Source organism: Micropterus dolomieu, linkage group LG18 (assembly GCF_021292245.1).
Source record: "Micropterus dolomieu isolate WLL.071019.BEF.003 ecotype Adirondacks linkage group LG18, ASM2129224v1, whole genome shotgun sequence".
NCBI classification, from domain to species: Eukaryota; Metazoa; Chordata; class Actinopteri; order Centrarchiformes; family Centrarchidae; genus Micropterus; species Micropterus dolomieu.
In genome coordinates this window covers 24,904,632-24,925,054 of record NC_060167.1, presented here as the reverse complement: position 1 = coordinate 24,925,054, position 20,423 = coordinate 24,904,632, and the positions used below count along the sequence as shown (strand labels likewise).

At 43.8% G+C, this 20,423-nt stretch overlaps 1 protein-coding gene across 3 annotated transcripts in view; it reads right to left on the bottom strand.

Annotated features, from left to right (window-relative positions):
* The window catches only part of foxp4 (forkhead box P4), a 96,798-nt gene that overhangs the window by 70,687 nt on the left and 5,688 nt on the right, over positions 1-20,423 (bottom strand). For 2 of the 3 annotated variants that reach the window (XM_046076281.1, XM_046076282.1), the window contains exon 1: positions 9,739-9,874. The exons of the other annotated variant lie outside the window; for it this stretch is intronic. In XM_046076281.1, the coding sequence (XP_045932237.1) occupies positions 9,739-9,795 (57 nt within the window). In that variant the 5' untranslated portion in view covers positions 9,796-9,874. Of the gene's footprint in view, positions 1-9,738; positions 9,875-20,423 lie in introns of those variants that run through there. 3 annotated transcript variants of the gene reach the window in all.

The window sequence follows — 20,423 nt, the reverse complement described above, 5'->3', positions numbered from 1 at the left end:
GTTACAGAGGTAATTAATTCACATCCTATCCAAAAGTGCTAAAACAAGATGATATCCCTGAGCATTCAGTATGGTTGTGCGCGCGCGCGCACACACACACACACACACACATATTTTTTTCTTTCAAAATAATAAAAAGTCAACACTGTTGCACACCAATGACTGTCCATAATGTATTCCATGTAATTGTTAGTTTTCTGTTCTTCTTGCTCTTTTCTCCTTACTTTTGTCTTACAGGCCACAACTAAAATATTAATAATTTCTAAGGCGGTTCTCATTGTATTAAAAAATGTCTCCTTTATAATTTATCAGAGAAAGAAAAATCTTTGTTATAGTGACAAGCATGCTAATTAATAGAAGTAGAAGGAACATTGAGAGAAGTCATACTAATTTGGAACATGCTAATATTAATAGAATAATTTATGGCACAGTATAAATAAATTAATAGAGCATTTCGTTTGAAAACGGGATGCCTTCAATTCAATTTAATGTCTGCCTCTTGGACAAGGACATTAATAACAGTGCTCTATCACCAGAAGAGAAAAGGAAGAGACAAACTAAACATGCGCTGTTCACTTTTAAAACGCATCAATATTTCAGTCAGCTAATGAAAATTGGATGAGCAACACTTGTATTTCCTGCCTCGTTATTTTCATTTGCTGTTTAAGGACTTTTTGACTGGTAAATTTGTGCAGAATCTGCGAATGGCGGAGCATTTCTGTTTTTCCCCCCTCTTTAAATGAGATGCCTCTTACTCTTCCCATTGGCTTCATGTAAACTAACAGCTGTGTGCCAGGCAGTGGGTGAGCGAGGCAGCGAAAGAGATGGAGAGAGAGAGAGTAACAAAGACAGAGAGTGAGAGAGAGAGAGAGAGAGAGAGAGAGAGAGAGAGAGAGAGAGAAGTGGACTGGGTCATTACCATCCTTATTACTCCTCATTAAAATACACCCATCACAAAGACGTTCTGCAGTGTGTGTGTGTGTGTGTGTGTGTGTGTGTGTGTGTGCCTGCATGTGACCGAGTAAGTGCACGTGGTGCATGTTTCTGGTGTTCCTGATGTGCACATGCGCGTCCTTATGCAAAAGTGACAAAAAAAGAACAATATAATTGGAGAAATGTACGCAGTAATAATAGGTATTCAGAAAATGATAATTCATATTAAACAGGGTGCACAAAGTCAGCCTCATTTGCATGTTTTAGATTATATGCATTTCAAAAGTAATTTCCGCAGGGCATATGAATGACATTAATTCCCGGGCGGGTTCTGCTATAGACCTCAAACTATCAAACACTCAAACATTTAACAGATGAAAAAAAGAGGGAGCTGGGGCCTTGGCAAGGGGAGATTTCAAGGTTAAAGTATTTGAATGGGAATTTTTAAACTTCTGTCTTGGTTTGTTTAAAGTTGCTCCACAGCTAGACTAAGAGTTCCATTAATTTGGAGATTCAGTGAACCACAGACGGGTTTTTTTTCTCACTCAGCTGTATGTGTGCAAATGTGTGTGCATGTGTGTGTGTGTGTTTGTTTTCCTGTACCAGTCCGAGAAAGACACCTCTCCTCTTAATCCACCACCATTTCCTCAGCAATAAGCCTAAATTGGTCTGACTCACTTTGTGAGTCATGTGCCTGTGTCACTCCAGAGCCAGACCAGCACGATCCAACAGGGAGAAAGAGAAGACAGCGCTCCGATAGCCCACATTAACTGACCCTAACTGATAGAGGGAAAAGAAAAAGGGATGAAAGGGATGAGAAAAGGCATGTGGCGAGCGAGGGGACAATGGGAAGAGCAGGGGAGAAAGAGAGGGAGACAGAGGGTTCCCTCTCCTCGTCTGCTCATGCCGAGAGGAAGACCCTGGGGCAGGAAACAGGCTGGGCGAATGTGCGATTCCAGTGGAAAACTCTGGATGCCATGGACAGCATTCTTCTCTTATTAGGGAATCTGGTCTGCAGCCACATTAGAGCGCCTGACTCATTACTGCATATGTGTGTATCTATCAGACATACACACACCGCACACTCAAGATGTTCCCCACCTGTTATTCTCGCTACGTTCTGGCCAACGCACAAAGTCAGTGCTCCAGAAGAGGGGGGAAATAGTGAGACGAAAGCGTACAGGAAGGGAAAAAAACAAAAGCGCTCGGCATGTCTGTGTCTTGTTTGTGGTTTTTCTTCGTCTGTAAACAGAACTGCTGCTGTGAGTGCGTTAGCATGTCATTATCTCATTAAGAATTGATGGCTTCCGTACAGAGGGTTCAACCTGTTTTGTTTGTGAGCGTTCAGCGACTGATGTTGTACAAACACAACCGCCACAAAACACACATATCCTACAGTGCGGCTGAAACACACAGACGCAAGGAGATGGTGGCAAAACTCTTGTTGCTTCAACACACACACACACACCGACATACACACTTATATAAGAGAATCCCTTTCAGTGTGTGTTAATCTAAAAACACAGATTGAAGAAAATACATTGATGGACAAAAGTGGCACTTTCTCCCTCTTCATCCCCCCCTTCTCTTGTCACTGTGTCCCCTGGCCACCTTTTTTGTTGCTGATGTTTAAGCACTCTCGATGATGTGAAGCATTTTGTGTAAGCAGACTTCAGAGAGTGAACGGGGGTAGTGAGGAGGGTGGGAGCATATCTAGGGGCAATAAAAGTGGGCTAATTGGGGCCTGGGAAACATGTTTGTTTTCTCGCTTGTTCTTTTTTCCCCACCCCTTCTTCATTTTTTTCTCTCCAAGCCAGTCACAGCAGATCTGTTCATCTGAGAAGGACGAGCAGAGAAAGCAAAGAGGATTAGATTCTGCGAGACACAAATCGTTGCACACACATGCACGTACAGAAGTGCAACTGCGCTCACGTAGACACGTACAGACTTAACATGCCATATGGTGGCTGTGGGGTGTGTGTATTGAACAAGATCTGTCTGTCCAACCAAATGACCAACAGGGTGCAGGGCTCTCCATTGGTCCACTCACGCCTTATCAATACACTGCTGTTTGGCCTATTCAGCAGCAAAGAGCTTTCCTCTGGCTGCAGCTCAACACTGGATCAATGTTATGAGCAATGCAGACAAACTGCTGCTAAACAGACTGGCCCCTGCCTTGAAGGCCCGCCACTGTACCGGCTCCCTCAGGGTTGGATCGTTCGCCTAATGGAGGTCTCCGCTGGGGCCCCTAACCACCAAACAGGCCCCCAAGGATTCAACCTCCTTCGCTCCTCAATCTCTCTCTGTCACCCCCCTATCTGTGCATTTGTGTGTGATCATCAACATCCATACTAATATAAAGTGTGTGTGTTTCAACTGCTCACTGTAAAAGTCCAGCTTGATTGTTTCACGTAATGAAAAAGGGAGAAAAAAATCCCCTTTTTCTCCCCCTCCCCCTGAACGTTGCTGGGATCCCTCACCACATGACTCCTGAGTAGTCACTCTCTTCGCCCCTGCGTTTGTCTGCTTTAATAACTGAAAATAGCACAAGAATGAAAAAAGAGCAATGGAAAGAACCTGCATATTTGTCATTTCCGATTGTTTACCTTTTTCACGGCAAATTGATTTTTACATCTCCTGTTACTGGAAGCTCTCTGGGCTCGACTGCCAGGCCTGTCTGGCTCTGGTCTCAGCTGCCAAGCCCGTCTCTGGGCTTTATGACCTGGCTCAGGGGAGGACTTTTAAGGCTTTCAACTCACAAGTCATTTCAATGATACAATACTGCTTTTGTCCTAACCACCTTTGTTGTTTTCTTTCTCTCCCTGCCGCCCCACAGTCTCTCTCTTTCTTTTCTTCTCTTTTCATCTCTCATTCCCAAATCCTTTTTCATTGGCTGTGAGTGTGAGTAGCAAAGACTCTAGCCTTCTTCTTGTCCATACCTGTTGGTTTACAGAAAAGGTGGACTTGTTGCTTCATGACAGGTTGACCATGAAACAGGACATAGGACACTTACACACACACTAAAACCCTCCAGCTGACATATAAGGCTTGCTGTGGGGCGAGCCTGGTTGAAGCAAGCTAAAGTTTCACTGTGGTGGCTGGGCGGTGCGCTGTGGTTCGGATCTTCCTGGGATCTGGTAGAACTGAGGTTTGCCTGCAGGGACCTCCAGTGAGCCAGGCGGCAGGCCTGAGCTAAGCTGAGGCCAGAGCCAGGAATAGTCCTCAGCGTAGAGGACAGGCCTAATGGTGTGTTTGTAAGGGCGAACCCAAACAAACAACCTGCAGTTTGAATTGAAGGACTGAGTGAGGCTATGGCCAGCTGCTGTCGAACGGTAGAAACACACACAAACACATGGTGTGTATGTATACAGAGAAGCAATGGCTGAAATAGACTTAATAGACAAAAAGAAGTGCACCATGTACCTCCAGACTAAAGTCATGGCATTGGCCTCAGCACCGCGCACATGTCTGGACTTCTGCCTTGCACACAGCCGCTGTGTGTGTTTTGTGTGCATGTGCGCATACTCATACTAACAGAGGTTCCACGATTTCTCTCCATATTCACACTAATGAGAGAAAACGGCCAGAAAACCTCTTCTGTAATTACTCCCCAAGGATCAAGGTTTCAGCATGGCCGGGGTGCATAAACAAATACACACTCACACACACCCACACACATATAAAGTGTGGTGACACATCTGAAACAGCTTGAGGCTGACATTTAAATGTGTTCACCTGTTGAAAAGAGTGTGTATGGAAGAATGTGAAAGCAATGTGAATAATACTGGTAATAATTTTATTATGGAAGGTAAAGATATCTGCTAATTAGAACTCTGCTAATAAGTAATTGTGTGTGTGTGTGTGTGTGTGTGTACATGTAGTAAAGAGCATTTCATAAACAAACATTAACACCATTCACCTTACAATTAGACCCTTCTCAACTTCACCTACACAGAGTGGTTGAACTCAGTCAAATCTCTTGTAATGACAAATCTAAATGGAGCTTTGCCATAAAAACGCTAGTCTTGCTTTATATGAGCTTGTGTGCTAGTGTGCCCATGAGTGTGTGTGTGTGTGTGTGTCCGAGCGAGAGAAGAGGAGGAGACTGAGAGAGAGATAATGGGGCATACATAAGGTCAATGTTTTTATGAAATTGCTGTCTTTGTCATACTGCATCAGTTCTGACTTTTCTGCTTTTAATAGCACCTTTAATTCAGCCAATGTTAGCCTGCAGCAGCTTTTAACAACTACAATAATCTTATTCAGCACACACACTCTCTCTCTCTCTCTCTCTCTTTCACACACACACACACACACACTATATTTGAAAAACCTGCTCACACTCAGACAAAGAAGCAGAGATATACGACAAAATCAGGCAATAATTTTTTTCTGTCAAGAGAGTGAATAGTTGCGAAAGGCGTGCACATGCACACACACACGCTTGCTCACTCCCTGCCCAGTGTTTGTGGTGGCGGAGCACAGCTGGTAACATCTGGATGTATTTTAGAAGTGTTTACATTTCCAAAATGCTGAAAAACTACACAGAAAGACAGAGACAGAATTCTGAAAAACACTGCAGGTGCCAGAAGCGTAATAAAGAAAGGAGCAAGTCCCAAAAGAAGATTGTTTAAAATCTATCACAGTGGAGTTACTTCACTTACACACACGCAAATGCTCATAACTGTTGGCCAATTGCAGTTATTGCCATAATTCTGTTCCAACAATAACTGACATCTGGTGCACTAATTGGCAGACTACAGCTTCTATGTCTGAGTTTTGTCCCATCAAGCTTCCCTTACTGTGGCTGCTCAAAGGAAAACTGAGAGTTTGCGCATCAGCATCACTAGGCGCCATGTCTTTACTGCTCACCAGCTGACAACCACTTTTACGCACTCACCTCCACACACAGTTTCCGTCAACACACAGACGCATGACAGACAGACAGACACACACACACACACACACATACACATACACACACACACACACACACACACAAAACAGCTGCATTTCAGTTTTACTTCCCCTAAATGACGAAAACACAAAAACAGTTGGATTTCATTCAGCCTAATCAAAGCTGACATCGAGTACGTCTTTGTGAGATGACGTCAACACACACACACACACACACACACACACACACACACACACACACACACATAGTCTATAGGATGTAATTTCAGTGGTTCGGTGTAATTTACTGGTGTAAGCTGAAACCAGACAGGGCATCTAGAGTGATCCCTGCTAGATCAAAAGCAAACCATACAAAATACACACACACATACACACACATATATATACACACGCAAAGGCATATGCTCAAGGTACGCTCAAAAATGAACACACTCACAGTGACTTCTGCTCTTTTGGATATAAAAAGGCCCAGGTTGTCTGAGGTGTTACAAAATGGCAATGTACTTGAATTTACAAGAAATGAGCATTTGAATATTGTCCCACACAAAGTGTCCTTGGGATCATTCTAATCCTCTCAGGTATGCCACTTTCCCATGGTCCAACCTAACCTCAGCACACACACACACTCACATACACACACATACATGGGGGAGATTATTAAAGAGACCTCGTGGCACATGGAGGTTCTTGATGGATTTAACATCAGGAATGATTGTTAACTTTTAGGACTCAAAAGACTTGGAGTGACTCCTGAGAAAAAACGGAGCTCTCAGCCAGACACACGGATCACATGACAACTGGGCCGCAGCAGAGACCCCTGGGAAAACGGCACAGTGCCATCTCTCAGATCACACGGACTCAGGACCCAGACTGTACGAAGCTGTACAGCTCTATGATATTTAGGTATGAATATACCATTCACCGGTGCAGAAGCTTGAAGTGGGTTTTCACGTGAATATGTACATCACAGTCAAGTGGTTAAGGAAAAAAAAAAGATAATCACCGTGAAATAAATTAAACCTATTAAGAGGACCATACGCTCAAGGTGACAGAAGAAATTAATTTGGCTCAACTATTGAGACCCATACCTCCACCCCGCTATAGGATTTCTACCAAACTAATTATCACGCTCCACTTTCAGAAATAATAAGGAAAGTACTTAATAGGTTAGGATTCACCCCTGCATTCATATGTCCATTTAACATCCCTGCTTTCATGCCCACACACTCTTGCCTTAATACAATTTCCCATCCGTGATTTAAAATAGGGGAAGGAATTATATTTCAAGTGGTGTCAGGATTAGAATATACAAGCAGTGATATTAAAATACTGTAAGGTCTTTTGTGTGTGTGCGCCAAGCCTTTCTGAGTGGCTGAAGCGGAGGTAAAGATGTTAAATAATGTTTTTGTCACAGTTTAAGACGACGGAGGAATTACAATGAAACCACAGATCTCTGATTAGTCTTCTCTCACTGTATATTAATTTTGTTCCCTCTCTGCTTTATGCTGGTAAGGAGTTTAATTTTTAAACAGAGCACAGATATGAAAAGACCCCCAAGTGTGAGCTCCTACGCCAGCAACTGAAGTCTGTTTATCTAGTCAGCCATTCGCTCCAATTATAACAACATCCAAATGCAACTATTGTTTCATTTCAAACATTCTTTCAAATTAAAATCACTTTTTTGTGTTTTTATCCCCTTACTTGCGCACCAGTGAATTAGCATTTCAGCGCCCCAGGCTATGGAGAAAGTGTGAAGTCAAAATGCAGGTTAGGCCAGTTTTGTTCATTATCAGTGCAACAAAAGTGAAGCATAAAATAAATGAATAAAAAGACTGAGCAAGCCCTTAACATGAGTTTTATCTCTTTTTTATTCTTTATTTTTTTAAAGAATTTAAATGCAATAAACATTAATCACATATTCGTGAGGATCCTTCTGTGGCCTACAGCTCTTTTTTTTCATTTAAAATATACCCTCCTGTCCTTTGCTGATTTCCCCCTTTGTGATATGTCACTGAGCTCTGTGTCTCTGTAATTCTGTTCCCTGTGAAAGGTAACATGCGGGAAGTCAGGGAGCGAAAAGGAGTCAATATCCTGACGAAGTCTGAGAGGATTACTATATGTCACTTCCCTTTGATTATAGCTCACACCACGGAGAATACTCCACACACGCAGAGCGCCAACATGACCACAAACACCTCCTGTCCCCGAAGGCATCAGCTGAGCTACCGTCAGAAGCATCAAAATAAAAAAAATAAAAGGGTTATAGAAAATACAGAGAGACTGAGAGGAAGAGGTCTATTAAGTGCTGTGGTTTTCTATTAAACTCTAGTGGAGGCGGGGGAGAAAAGGGGAAGAGGAGTTCACATTATCTAAGAGAATTCCAATTAACACTCTCCCCCTCAGTAATTAGCTACTAAAATAGCTAGCGAACAAACCCAAAATCCCAACCCTGACGCCACCACGTTGCCTAATTAATTCTCAAATCAGAAGCATCTGATGCAGAAAAGAACTTGATAGTGTAGATGACAGACAGACTGGACAGAATAAACCATGAGGACTTAGGCTAAAGTGTAAATAAAACATTTTATAAATGCTTTTGAGCTACAGGTTTTTTGCTCCTCATCACTTCCACTACGTTCTTGGGCTGCTCTTCTTTTGGACTTGGTGACAGTGTCTCTAAAATAATATACTATAGTAGACTTATTGCAACAGAGCTAGGGTAGAGCTAATTAATTGATTCATTTAGTCACATTCAAAAGCAAATACCATGTGTTTGCCACAATGAGGAATTAAAATAAAGTGAGATCAAATATGAGATATAAAATAAAAGAAGGGCCACACTGAGCGGTCTAGGCCGAACAAAATGAAGAGAATGAGGGAGGGAAAAGCTGAAGGGACGTAGCCAGAAAAGCAGATATCTTTTAGCCGTCTGCCGCTCATTTGCTCCTTCACTGGTCAGTTCTTCCACTGTTTAATGCAAACAGATGAGGCCTTTTCTCGCTCTTTTTCCAAATCCTTTCTTTTTAACGGTGGCTTCTTGGCCTCTGCAGTAACGTCAGCACAGCGTCTATTAAAACAGCATGTGTCCCAGACTGCTACACACACATACACACAGAAACTCACATACCCTCTGCACTCGGACATTTTTTGGTGAACTTTTAACCTCTTTCCATGAAGGGACATCTGGGGCATGGAGGTTAAGGTGTGCTCTAACGTTTTTACAGCCATTGCCGTGTACGCGTATACAACTAATCAGTGTAAACTGCATTAAGATCTCATCTATCTGAGGCTCGTATCAGTGACCAGTGCTGATGGATAACAAGACAGAGATAAACTCAATAAGCCAACAACCCACCTGGCCACAAGGTGGGCTTTAAGATCCCACTCTAATAATACCAGCATAATTTATCTGATTTTCAATGTGCAAATGATGGCCTGTTCAAGTTGACATACATCTTAGGGACAATACAGTAACTCTAGCAATAGATTTTAATATATTGAGATATCCATCTGGTAGATTCTACGCTGATTTTTGTAGCCCACACACACACAAACACATGTAAACTAAGTCACACACACATAGACACAGTGGCACATTATTAAAAAAAACACATGCTGTCACACGCTGATCTGTATCTGGACAAGTCAAACTGTGATAAAGTCACTCTTCAACTACGGCAATCGATGGAAGTAATTTATTTACCTCACCAGGCAATTTCTGCTCTGTCTTCAGAGAGAAGGAGAGAGGGCGGAAGAGAGAGAGAGACAGAGGGAGATTTGGCAAGCATGTGTGAGTGGTGTGTAAATTAATCTAGCAGCAGTGAGAGCCAGAGCCATGTATAAGTCCATAAAACAAGAGGAGGTTAAAGCAGCTCACATCATACATACACACATCAGGCAAAGGTCCAACACCAAAACCACTTCTTCCAGAGAGAGAAGAGACATGAAACGTCATCTAGGTTCCATTAATGTGATGTGCAATCCCTCGATGCCACTAAAACGAGGGCGGATAAGAACAGTGAAGAGTTCTTTCTCTTCCTTTTTCTTTCTTTCTTGCTTTCTCTCCATTCAAAAGCAACATACACTGGAGAGAGGCCTATCCACGGTCCTTAACTTTAACTCAATGAAATAAAAGGCACTTAACTAAGCCTCAATGATCGATACAAACACTGCTGCTGGCCACACACACATACACATATGCAGACACACACTTATCCCACCTCCTCAGATGCTCATGCATATGCATGTCCATTGTGATTTATGCATCCTGGCGGGGGTGTGAGCCTATCTGAGAGCAAGGCCAACACACAGGTCAGCTCATTTGTAAATCAGTTGCCTATTTATGGATGTGCATGTGTGAGTGTTTGTGTGTGTATGTGGATGTTTGCGCCTATAAATCTCTGTGTACGTGCATGCAGGTAGAGGTCAGTGTGGAAACAGGCTCATAATCACAGAAGCACATTCATTCATTAGATTTATTGAATTCTTTCCAGCTTCTGCCCGTGTGTGTGTAAATCACACACAAGTTCTACACTATGGGTTGCCGTCCATTCAGTATGTATGTGCGTTTGTGTGTGTGTTCCAAGTCATGTCCGCTGAGTGCTGACTACTTCTGCCAACCGGCGCTCTGACCCCGCTCTTTGCAGCAGGAAGTCGCCCAACTTTCTGACCTCTCTTATTATTCCCAGGGAAGGTTGGGGAAAAGCCTTTAGAAAAACGCCTTCCCATCAGAGTGGCTGTCAGTTAATGGGGTCCCCATGGTCTCGTCTGTCCTTTGCACTGGATTGTGGGTAAAAATAAGATGAGCTCTACATGCAAAGAGGCGTTAGGGGTTAAACGTACATTAATTTGTGGCATAATCTGAGAATATAGCCTTCTTTGCACACATAAACGAAGATTTAACAGTGTGTGCTTTTCTTTGTGGAAATTCAGTGGTGTTGCTCCACCCTCCTCCCACCTCTTCTGAACAACAGATTTGGGCTAATAGGGCAGCTGCTTGTCCCCCTCCCTCCGCTATGCTGCTCCCCCTGCAACCCTTCCACCCTGTCTCCCTTCCCAAAAAAAAGCCCAGGAGGAAGCCTGTTGTTTTCAACTTGTTTTTGACACGGCTGTGAATGGAAAAGTTCCAACTGTTGGAACGCTCATCCCAGAAAAAAAAAAAATACACTGAATTTGTCCACCATTTTCCTTAAGTGTGGCTTAGTTCCCAGATCATTTAGAGATCATCTAAAAAAAAGAAATTAAAGGAATAAAACACAGGCTGTCTGTTTATCCATCTATCTAGCTGTGTGTCTTTCCTCTTCTGTTTTGCTATGTTGTCAACAGGCAACCGTATCCCAGAAATAAACCCTGCATTAGGCCGGCCAGCAACTCACATCACTCACACACAGTCAACAGTTCATTCCCTCTGCAATGCAAAAAAAAAAAAAAACATTTGGAAAGACTACAGCAAGTGCCTGGATATACAAAAAAGGAAATGTGAAAATATTGCAAGCTATTGCAACATAACAAATAATACCAGGAGAAACACTATCAAGAGCAAAACCCCTCAAACACACCAATCACATCAATCCTTTGTGGTGTGCATAAGTGAGCTCACAGAGATGTTTCACTAGATTGAAAACTACTGTGAGTGTTCGCCCAATCAGGTAAGACAGCAGGTTCTGACCCCTATGTGTGTTCGTGTGTGCCGGTGTTTGTTTGTATGCGAGCATGTGTTTGTGTGCACGTGGGGATTGCCCATGTGTGTAACTCAAGCCAAACTGTAAGCCATATGCCAGTCTCCCTCTGATGCCAGCCACCCTCCCCTCTCCCCCCCTCCCCAAACCAGACACAAACACACTCACACGCATGCACAGACTTCCCTGTAAAAAAAAAGAAAAAAAAAAGAAAAAGCCCCTCCACTTCATTAGGAAAGTAAACACAAGTGCTGTCTGAAGTGGCTAATTAGAGACTAATTACTCCCTGCTCGTTACTAATGCAAATTAGATTACGCTGCTTAACTTCCTCGTGTCCACAACGCTGCTGTTAATTGAAGCCTTTTGAAATTAAATTACCCGCTAATTAGCATATCAAAACCATTAATTCTGAGCAAGGAGGGGAAAAAAACAACAACAAATGCCAAGTTTTGCTAATGCGTTTTGCTAATTGAATATGTACGCTCAATGCAGGGGTTTGTGCCTGGAATACCTATTCAGCTGATCAGTGTGCGCATTTGCTTGTGTATCTGTGTATATGTGTGCGCGCAAGCAGCCAGACAGAAACACCATGCATCATAAGAGCAGCATATAATTAAAAGGAACCATTCCATCTCTCCAAACGCTTTGTCAATATTTCCCTCTGAACGCACGACTCCACTGATGTTCAGTGTGCAGGGAGCGAGGGATACAGCAGAGCTGCAGAGAGAGGGAGTGCATGAGAGGGGATGGATATTCATCTCATGAGAGGCAAAAGAGCCACTGTGGGTGAATGTGGAGTGTGTGTGTTGCAGTGGTATGTGAGCGGGGTTAGCGTTTGTCCAGGCTGTAAGCCTTCTTTGAAGTAAAGGAACTCTGTCTCTCTGCTGCTCTCCTAAAGCCCTGGACCTGCCAGCCCTTTCTCTGCACCCCGCCTCTCTCTTCATCTGGCCCCTCTTCACCTCCGTTACAATACCTGTCCAATTAGGGAAACACACACACACACATACATTTTATGGCCACTAGCAGGTGAACAGCCCACTCTTTCCTTCAATCAAAGCTGAATCCGTTTTTTCTCTCTTCTAACTGAATCGATGATTTGAAACTTTGTGGATTAGAAATTGTGAGCATATTCATGGCCAGGGCTACCTGCTTATGAATAAGAGAGGAGGCACACAGCGAAGCCAGGAGCTATTAGCTACTTTAATCTGCTGACGAAATAAAAGAATCATACATCTAAAGATCTATCTCAGCTTTGCATGTAAAATCAGCAGAAATAATGTCATTCTGAACAACTCCCCTTTCCCTTTCCCTAAATATCTATCCAATCAGGGTGTGTGAAGAGCCCCATTCAGGTTGGCCCTTATAAAAGTTTCATCTTATTACACTTTCCAACTTCTCATTTCATTATCCCTATAATGGCAGATGAAAAAACGAATGGTAAAATTGAGAGGTAGCCATACAAAAAAATTAAATAACCATGATAATTAGATGTAAAGATATTATAATTCCTTTAACAGGATGCATAGAAACTGCTGCTCGACAATATTTGCCCTAATTGCTAGAATTATCATATTAACCAGTTACCATTTGAGTAAGTTGATTAAAAAATTGATTATTCGTCTATTTCTTTTAGGAGTTTCTTAATCAAAATCTTACATCCTTGAAAAATTAATTTGAAGCCGTTTCTTATCAGTTAATTAAATCGGGTTGGAAGTCATTTTTTCTGTGCGGCATGATTAGAACGGTTCTGTTCTCTTCTGTTCAGACACCATGACGTTAGAGGGGGAACTTTTCACTGTCTCATCAAACATTCACAACCACAAGAATAGGACTTCTTTGAAGGGCCCGCCGCCTTTTTTTTCTTCCAAACCTCTGCCTTTCTGATAAATTGTGCTATACCCAATAGATCTTTCTTTCTCTCATTAACGGACAGAGAAAGCGAAATGAGAGGGGAGGGGAAGAGAGGAAGAGAAAAGGAGAGCGGTGAGGGGAGTCAGAGCAGAGTGAGGGGGCGGGGGTTAAATTGGGGGGGGGGGGGAGAGGTGGGAAAAACACGGCAGAAAAACAGAACCAATGGCAGAGATAAAGTCAAAGGGAGAAATGAATACACTGGCAAATTTTACAACACAATGAAGAAAATTCAATAATATAAAGACAACGCAGGCACACACATACACACACGTTGCCTGGGTGACAGCCTTGGGGTGGCCTGAGCTGAGACTAAACAACTAAGCCAGAAGCTAAAACAAGACCTGCTGTTACTACAGAGACAAAATGGGTGTCTAACCAAAAAGTGTTCTCTCTTGGTCATTTCATTTTGGTAATACTTTGTGTTATCTAAAGATTTTTATTTTATTAAAATAAACATGTGAAAATAGCATATGACAGGTGTTGGTGAAAATAGATTCTCCTGATATTCATAATAGATTTTACTTTGTTCTGTATAAATTCAAATTTGCAGCTTGCAGACTACACATCAGAGGGTGACTTCACCTCAGAAAACTAGTTTTCTATTTCTGGAAGAAGACTAATTATAAAGCTCTGCCCCTGGGAAAGAAAAGCCCCTCTTGAAGGAGAGAGGCAGGCAGAGAGTCCATTCAGCTCTGGCATCAGTGGAATATAAGTTTGTCTCTCTCTACTTCAGCGAGCAGCAGAGCAGAACCGAACAGATACAGTGCGCTCCACTCATCTGTCCATACCCGAGTCCTCAGGGAGGTATGGGAGGATTGGAGAGGGAGGGAGGGGGTTCAAAAGGAGAATTAAAAGAAGAATCAGTGAGGATTCAGAGCGGTATGGTGAGTCTCTCTGATTGGATAATGAATTGAATGATTATTAGAGCCCTGGTAGTGAAAGTTACATAGAAATCTCTGCTCGTCATCAGCCAATCAACACGCTCCCTCATCAACCAATCAAACCCCCACACTGGGGGGGGTGCAGTGATGGAGGTGAGGGGGTTTTTCTATTTGCTCCATCTGCCTCCCTCCCCATATTTCTCTCTCTCTTTTTTCTCTTACAACCTGTCACTCTATCTTTGGTACAGCTGCCCTCATCTTTCTCCGTGGGAGACAGAGAATTCTCAAAGCCACAATTACCGTACAGAACTATCAATTTCCCCTTCAATTAACCCTGTGGGAAGAGAGGGGACGAAGGAGAGGAAGGAGAGAGCAGAGAAGGGGATGAGAGATTCAAATTTAGGATGAAGAGGGCCACCTCGGCCCACTCCTCCTACCCCCACCTCCTCCCCCCAGGGTGTAGTCATGTGTTTGGGATGTGGAGGGAGGGAATTACCTCCCCGGGATGAACTTGACCTAGGCACTGGAGGTCAAACCAGTTACTATACGGCACTGGGCCCCCTATCCTCATTACCAGCAAATAGGCCCAGCCACTGTTCCACTAATGCGGACTGTATGTTAATAGCCAGCGCACAAACCACAGCGCAGAGCTGCTGAAAGCTAAGAGAGAGATAGACAGAGAGAGGCAGAGTGGCAAGGAGGAGGATGGTGGGAAAGAGAGGAGAGAGAAAAAGGGTGGAGAAGAAAGGAGGAGGGATAAGGAGGGGGCGTGAGCCAGGAGTTGTGTTTCTTAGATCAGCAACTAAAGGCCTGCGCACCGTAACAACGGACGACTGTGACGGCATGCCTGCTCTCTGCGCTCTGCTCCCCTCTCCTCCTCTTCTTTGCTTTCTCACTTCCCTTCCCACCTCCTCCTCCTCCTCCTCCACCCACTCTGCAAGCGAACCCCCGGGGGAGCTGCTCAAACCAAACCCAGCCTTCAGCAAAGTTTCACAGGCAAACTTTTCACAAAGCCCCCAGAAGCCTTACGCCTGCCTGACACCACGAAGCATGCCAGGTTTTCATTGCAACTCACCCTCCCTCCCGTCCTCTTTTTTGTACTTTAGTCCCTCGTTCCTCCCTCAGTCCCCTCCCTCGTTTATGCTGACTACTTTCCGAGGCTAATGCACTGGTCCTGACTGACCTTTAGACAATGGAAAACTGCAGCAGCAGAAGTTGCCGATTAGGGCTACAGGTTGCACATGGCAGCACTGACCTTCACTGGGCAAATGGGCATTGTGGTGTCTGCTAATCCAACACCCCAATGGCCGCCTTTCAACCTGATAATAAATTCCCTGAGTTCTAGAAGAAAATATCTCCATGATTTTGCTGATTGTAAATACTTAAAATGTTTCATACTGGAAATAATGGGGAAGACATACAAAGAAGAAATCTGTTAAACATATATATCTTTGTCATTTGTTGTTTTGGTCAGAGAATTGTGGCTGAAATCTGTTTTTGCACTATGAGGCACAATCTTTTTGTCCAGGGACAAGTAGGTGTGCTGACAAAACACTGCATTCACCTTTCACTCCACTCAAAAAACAGACTGAACAAAATGTATCAACATAATTCAGCACATTTTTCTCACACTAAATTTTCTTTGAAAGAGTAAAAGCAAGTTTGCAAATCAGAATGTGTGTAAATGCAATAGTTCCCTCATTCTCTTACATGACATTTGCTTGCATTCAAAGCGAGCAAAATATTTCACTTAAATAGATTTAAAGAAAAAACATTGAATTTTCTCCTATTGAATATTACAATGATAAAAAAACAAAACAAAACATTTTTTGTCATTTTACCACACACACACACACACACACATATATAAACAGCCTCTCAGAAACTGTTGAGGGGGCTATTGATTAACCTTGCAGTGAGTTTTGTCATTTCAGTCATATAAAATAAATTATTCCTATTGAAATGGGGCCTGAGGAGAGGTAGCAAATGTTGGAGGTAAACTGTGATGACAGCTTGGATGTAATGAAGAGGCTGAGGGAACACAGAGCCGTGATAATTAGAGACAACAGGCATGACAAGAGGAGAGGAGGAGAGAGGGAGAGAGGGAGAGCAAAGACGGGGGAGGGAGGGGGGAGTAGATGGACAGGAGAAAGAGCAACGAGAAAAGAGAGACAGCGAGTGTTGAGTCCTTCACAGTGAGTGACTATCGGAGCTCCGACAGGGAAAAGAACACTTTCCGACCAACCACGGGCCAGAAATGAAGGCAGCCCTAGCAACTGCAGGCACGCACACTGTGTGTGTGTATGTGTGCAGCCTTATGAGAACATCTTTCCCGATACATTTAAAAAACAAATGAAAGTGAAAAGGGACAGATAAAATTGTCTTTTTTAGTTTACGTATGTCTCGTCATAAGTCTACCAAAATTGTCTGTGGAAGGAGGAAATATGTCTGCGTTTAAACATTGTGTTGTGCCTTTGTAGATACAGTGGAACAGTGAGCATGTGGAAGCAGTGTATTTGAATTATGTTTTTCTCTTTTAATCCAAGAAAAAATTGTTTTAATTAATTGTTAAAAGAAAAAAATAATGGCAGTTTTTTATTTCAAAACTTGAATTGATTTATTGAAGTTGAAAATGAAAAACTATGGTACATGTAAAAAAAGAAAATACTATTAGAAAACTTTTCTTTAATTAACATGAAATCTGATAACAGTAAATATATTTGAACAGTATCATATGCAGCCTGTTAAGAGTAATTTGAAAATTACCTTGGCTTGAACAGTGAGTCCAGATTCTAAGCACTGTTAGAATCAAAGACGGTACTTCTCTCTTTCAAACAATACTTTTCCTACTTTTTAACTGATCTTTTCTTCTTGTTTTTCAGTGCTCTCTGCTTTCCCTTCCTCTCACCCCCTGACCAACATTCTGCCGACAAACAGCTAACGCTGCTTCAAAGGCCAACAGCCCCACAACGCAAACACACAGACACACACACACTGCCTCCTCTCTCCTCAGGAACATGAGAGCTGGCTCTAATTCACAGGCTGGTAAAGCTGTGGTGGACAGCAATCTTGATCTGGCAGGATCAGGCTACTTTTATTTCCCCGAGAGCCACAGGGGAGGAGGGGAGGAGAGGTGGAGGGAGGTGAGTGGGTGGGTTTGTGTAGGGGGGTGGGGGGGGGCTAAAATCTTTCTACAAATGTCAGACAACGACCGATGACCAGGGGCTGCAGAGATACACACTCTCACACAACCATGCGAGCTTACATACATCATAAACACTCCTGAAAAAGCCCAAAAGTGCCACCCAGACTCATCACTCTCCGTCTCATGAGTCTGTGGAAGGAGGGAAGTGGGGGCAAGAAGGGAGCGAAGGAGGAGAAGGAGGAGGGAGCGAGGGAAAGGGGGGAGGGGGGGGGGGGGGGGGGGGGGGGGGGGGGGGGGGGGGGGGATCACACAATTATTCAGATAACAGCTGGCTATAATCTAGTGGCAGATGTCTCTCGGTCAACAATGCCCACCACACACAGGCGTGCATGTGTATGAGCATACACACCAACAGAGTTTCAATGCCCAGCGAGCAGCCACACTGGAAAAAAAACGGGGGAAAAAAAACGGCCGCTGATGAACCAGCACCACCTCCATAACAACACAGCTCCCTATTGCTCTGTCTGGGAAAGTTTAGTTTCTGGTGCAGATGAAACAATTTAAAAAAAAAAAATGACAGAGAACAATGAGACACGTCTTGTGTGATACACGAAAAGTTGGGAAAGTGACGACCTGTTTGCTTTTCTTCTCCTCCAACAGCCGCCTGAAAAACAAAACCTAAAACCTGAGGAATTCTGTGCGAGGAGGAGCGAGGTGGAGGGTCACCCTTTGATTGACAGTTAATTGTAGTTACACACACACAATAAGTGTACACACATGCAGAACAGCATCCCTCTCGTCTGTGAGCGATCTCCAAGATTCCCGATAGTGGCTCTAGCAGTCACCTCTCCTCCCCCCCTGCCTCCCCCTCCTCTCCCCTCTCTCAAAGGGCACTATAGAAGCCATAGCGTCTGTACCCCCACTGGGCAAAGCCAGTGCAATCTCTTCACCTTGAAAGCCACAGCAGACGAAACACGAAGAAGAAAAGTCGAAGGAGGACAGAAGTTGATAATGACAAAACAGACAGAGAGCATGGCGTCCTTTGATATGGGGAAAATCATATTTATCATATTTACTCTAAAGAACAATCTTGGAATATTTCTTCCAGAAGTTTTGGGACACTAAATTTCCAAGCTCTTTTCTGCTCTAACAGGAACAAATCCTCATGTGAGGTTACACGCAGTGGATGAGGAAGGAAGGGCAGTCCAAGCAAGTGGTGAGAGCAAGCTCTGTCAATCCATCAAACCAGGCAGCCTATTGTGATTTGATTTAACACTGGTTAACAGCTCGTCCTGTCAGGGGATGGATCATCCCACAGCGTCTCACATGCTAATAGCTTAAGTAGGCATCCCGTGTCCCCCGGAACTAATACCATAAATACTAATACCATAAAAGAGTAGTGCACGCCAACGCTCCAGCCTCACTTTTGCTTGTGTTAGCCAACATCCCGATACTTTACGGATTAGAAAACATAATGAGATGCATTTATATGGTTATTACCTCCCCGGTCCAGGATGGCAAGGAACAGGGACGAGGAGGAAATTCTGCATTGCTAATTTCCTATCACCATATGTTAATGTGAAGTCATCCTGGCTGAAGCTATTCAAATATCCTGATGCAAATCAAAAACTAAAAAATGCTGAAATAAATCAGATTAATAGTAGATCTGATAACTGCCGTCATAAAGACACACCAGGAATAAGCTAAAAATTAAATGAGCAAAGAAATCTAAATGTGAGGTATTATTATTTACCACGCTTTATATCAGGAACTCGTAAGCGAATAATATGTAAACCTGAATGGAGTTCAATCAGGTTGTACTTGAGTCAATGGACCTGGATGAGAATCCCTGTGTGCTCCTCCTCTTCTGTATCTCAGCATTTTATCAGAGCCTTCATTTGTCCGCTCGGCAGATTTCACCGCCGCAGTGCCACGTCCAAACGAGCACTCAAGAGCTGTGTAACGCTTCTCTGCGGTAAGATGGTTTATGAAATGTGCAAAACGTGTGCACGCGCGTCTGTGTGTTTGTGTGTATCCATAACTGTCTTGCGCTTCCCAGCTGTCACCTACCCGTCACAGCCATCCTTTCAATACACATTAAAGCGGTGCTGCAGAAAGTTTAGTCACATTGTTGTTCTGAGCGAAGCTTTCCACTGATCTGCTCCCTCGGTTCCCCGCTCGATTGACGGCTGCCCTGTCAGATTGTCGCAGCGCTTTAGAAAACACCAACGGCTCTCTGATGAAGTGCTTACAAAAGGTCATAGGGTGGAGGCGATGGAGAGGAGGGGAGCCAACTACTGAGAGAGGGAGGCAGGGGGAAAGGAAAGGGAGACGGGACAGAGTGAAGGAAAATCTATAACACAAATACAGCTGTCAGAAGCAATGCAGAGTTAGCAGGGGACACAACGACCGATGAGAGCTTTTTCATGAAGATGCTCTGCTTGAACACAACGGGCGTTCTCTTTTTACACACAAGTGCTGCTCGGGTATTTTTCTGCTTCCACTGACCGTCTCGTGTGCTCCACCTGGCCCTGTCACTGACCTAATGATCCGGTGCGACTCGTTCTTTCTGTCTGTGAAATCTAACTGGAGAGCTCCAACTGCCTTACTTCACACTCTGCTCTCATTCCCCCAGACTCCACAGCCACAGCCCTCTCCTTCAGCTGCAGCCATGGCCTCAGGTGCCAAGCGCACTCTGGAGAGGCTGATCTAATGCTTCCACAGCTATAATGACCCACGCCTAAAACCCCTCGCTTCTACCAGTCTTTCACTCATGTGTTCTATCTCTCTGTCTGTCCCTCTCTTGCTCCCCACACCCCACACCACCCTGCCCATAGGAAACAGCCTCTTCCGCTCTGAGCTGTTGGGTCACTCCTTCTCACATCCATCAGCTGTTAATGGGCTGGTGCTCTGTGGAGCTGGAGAAACATCTCCGATGCCTCCCCCCCCCCCCCCCCC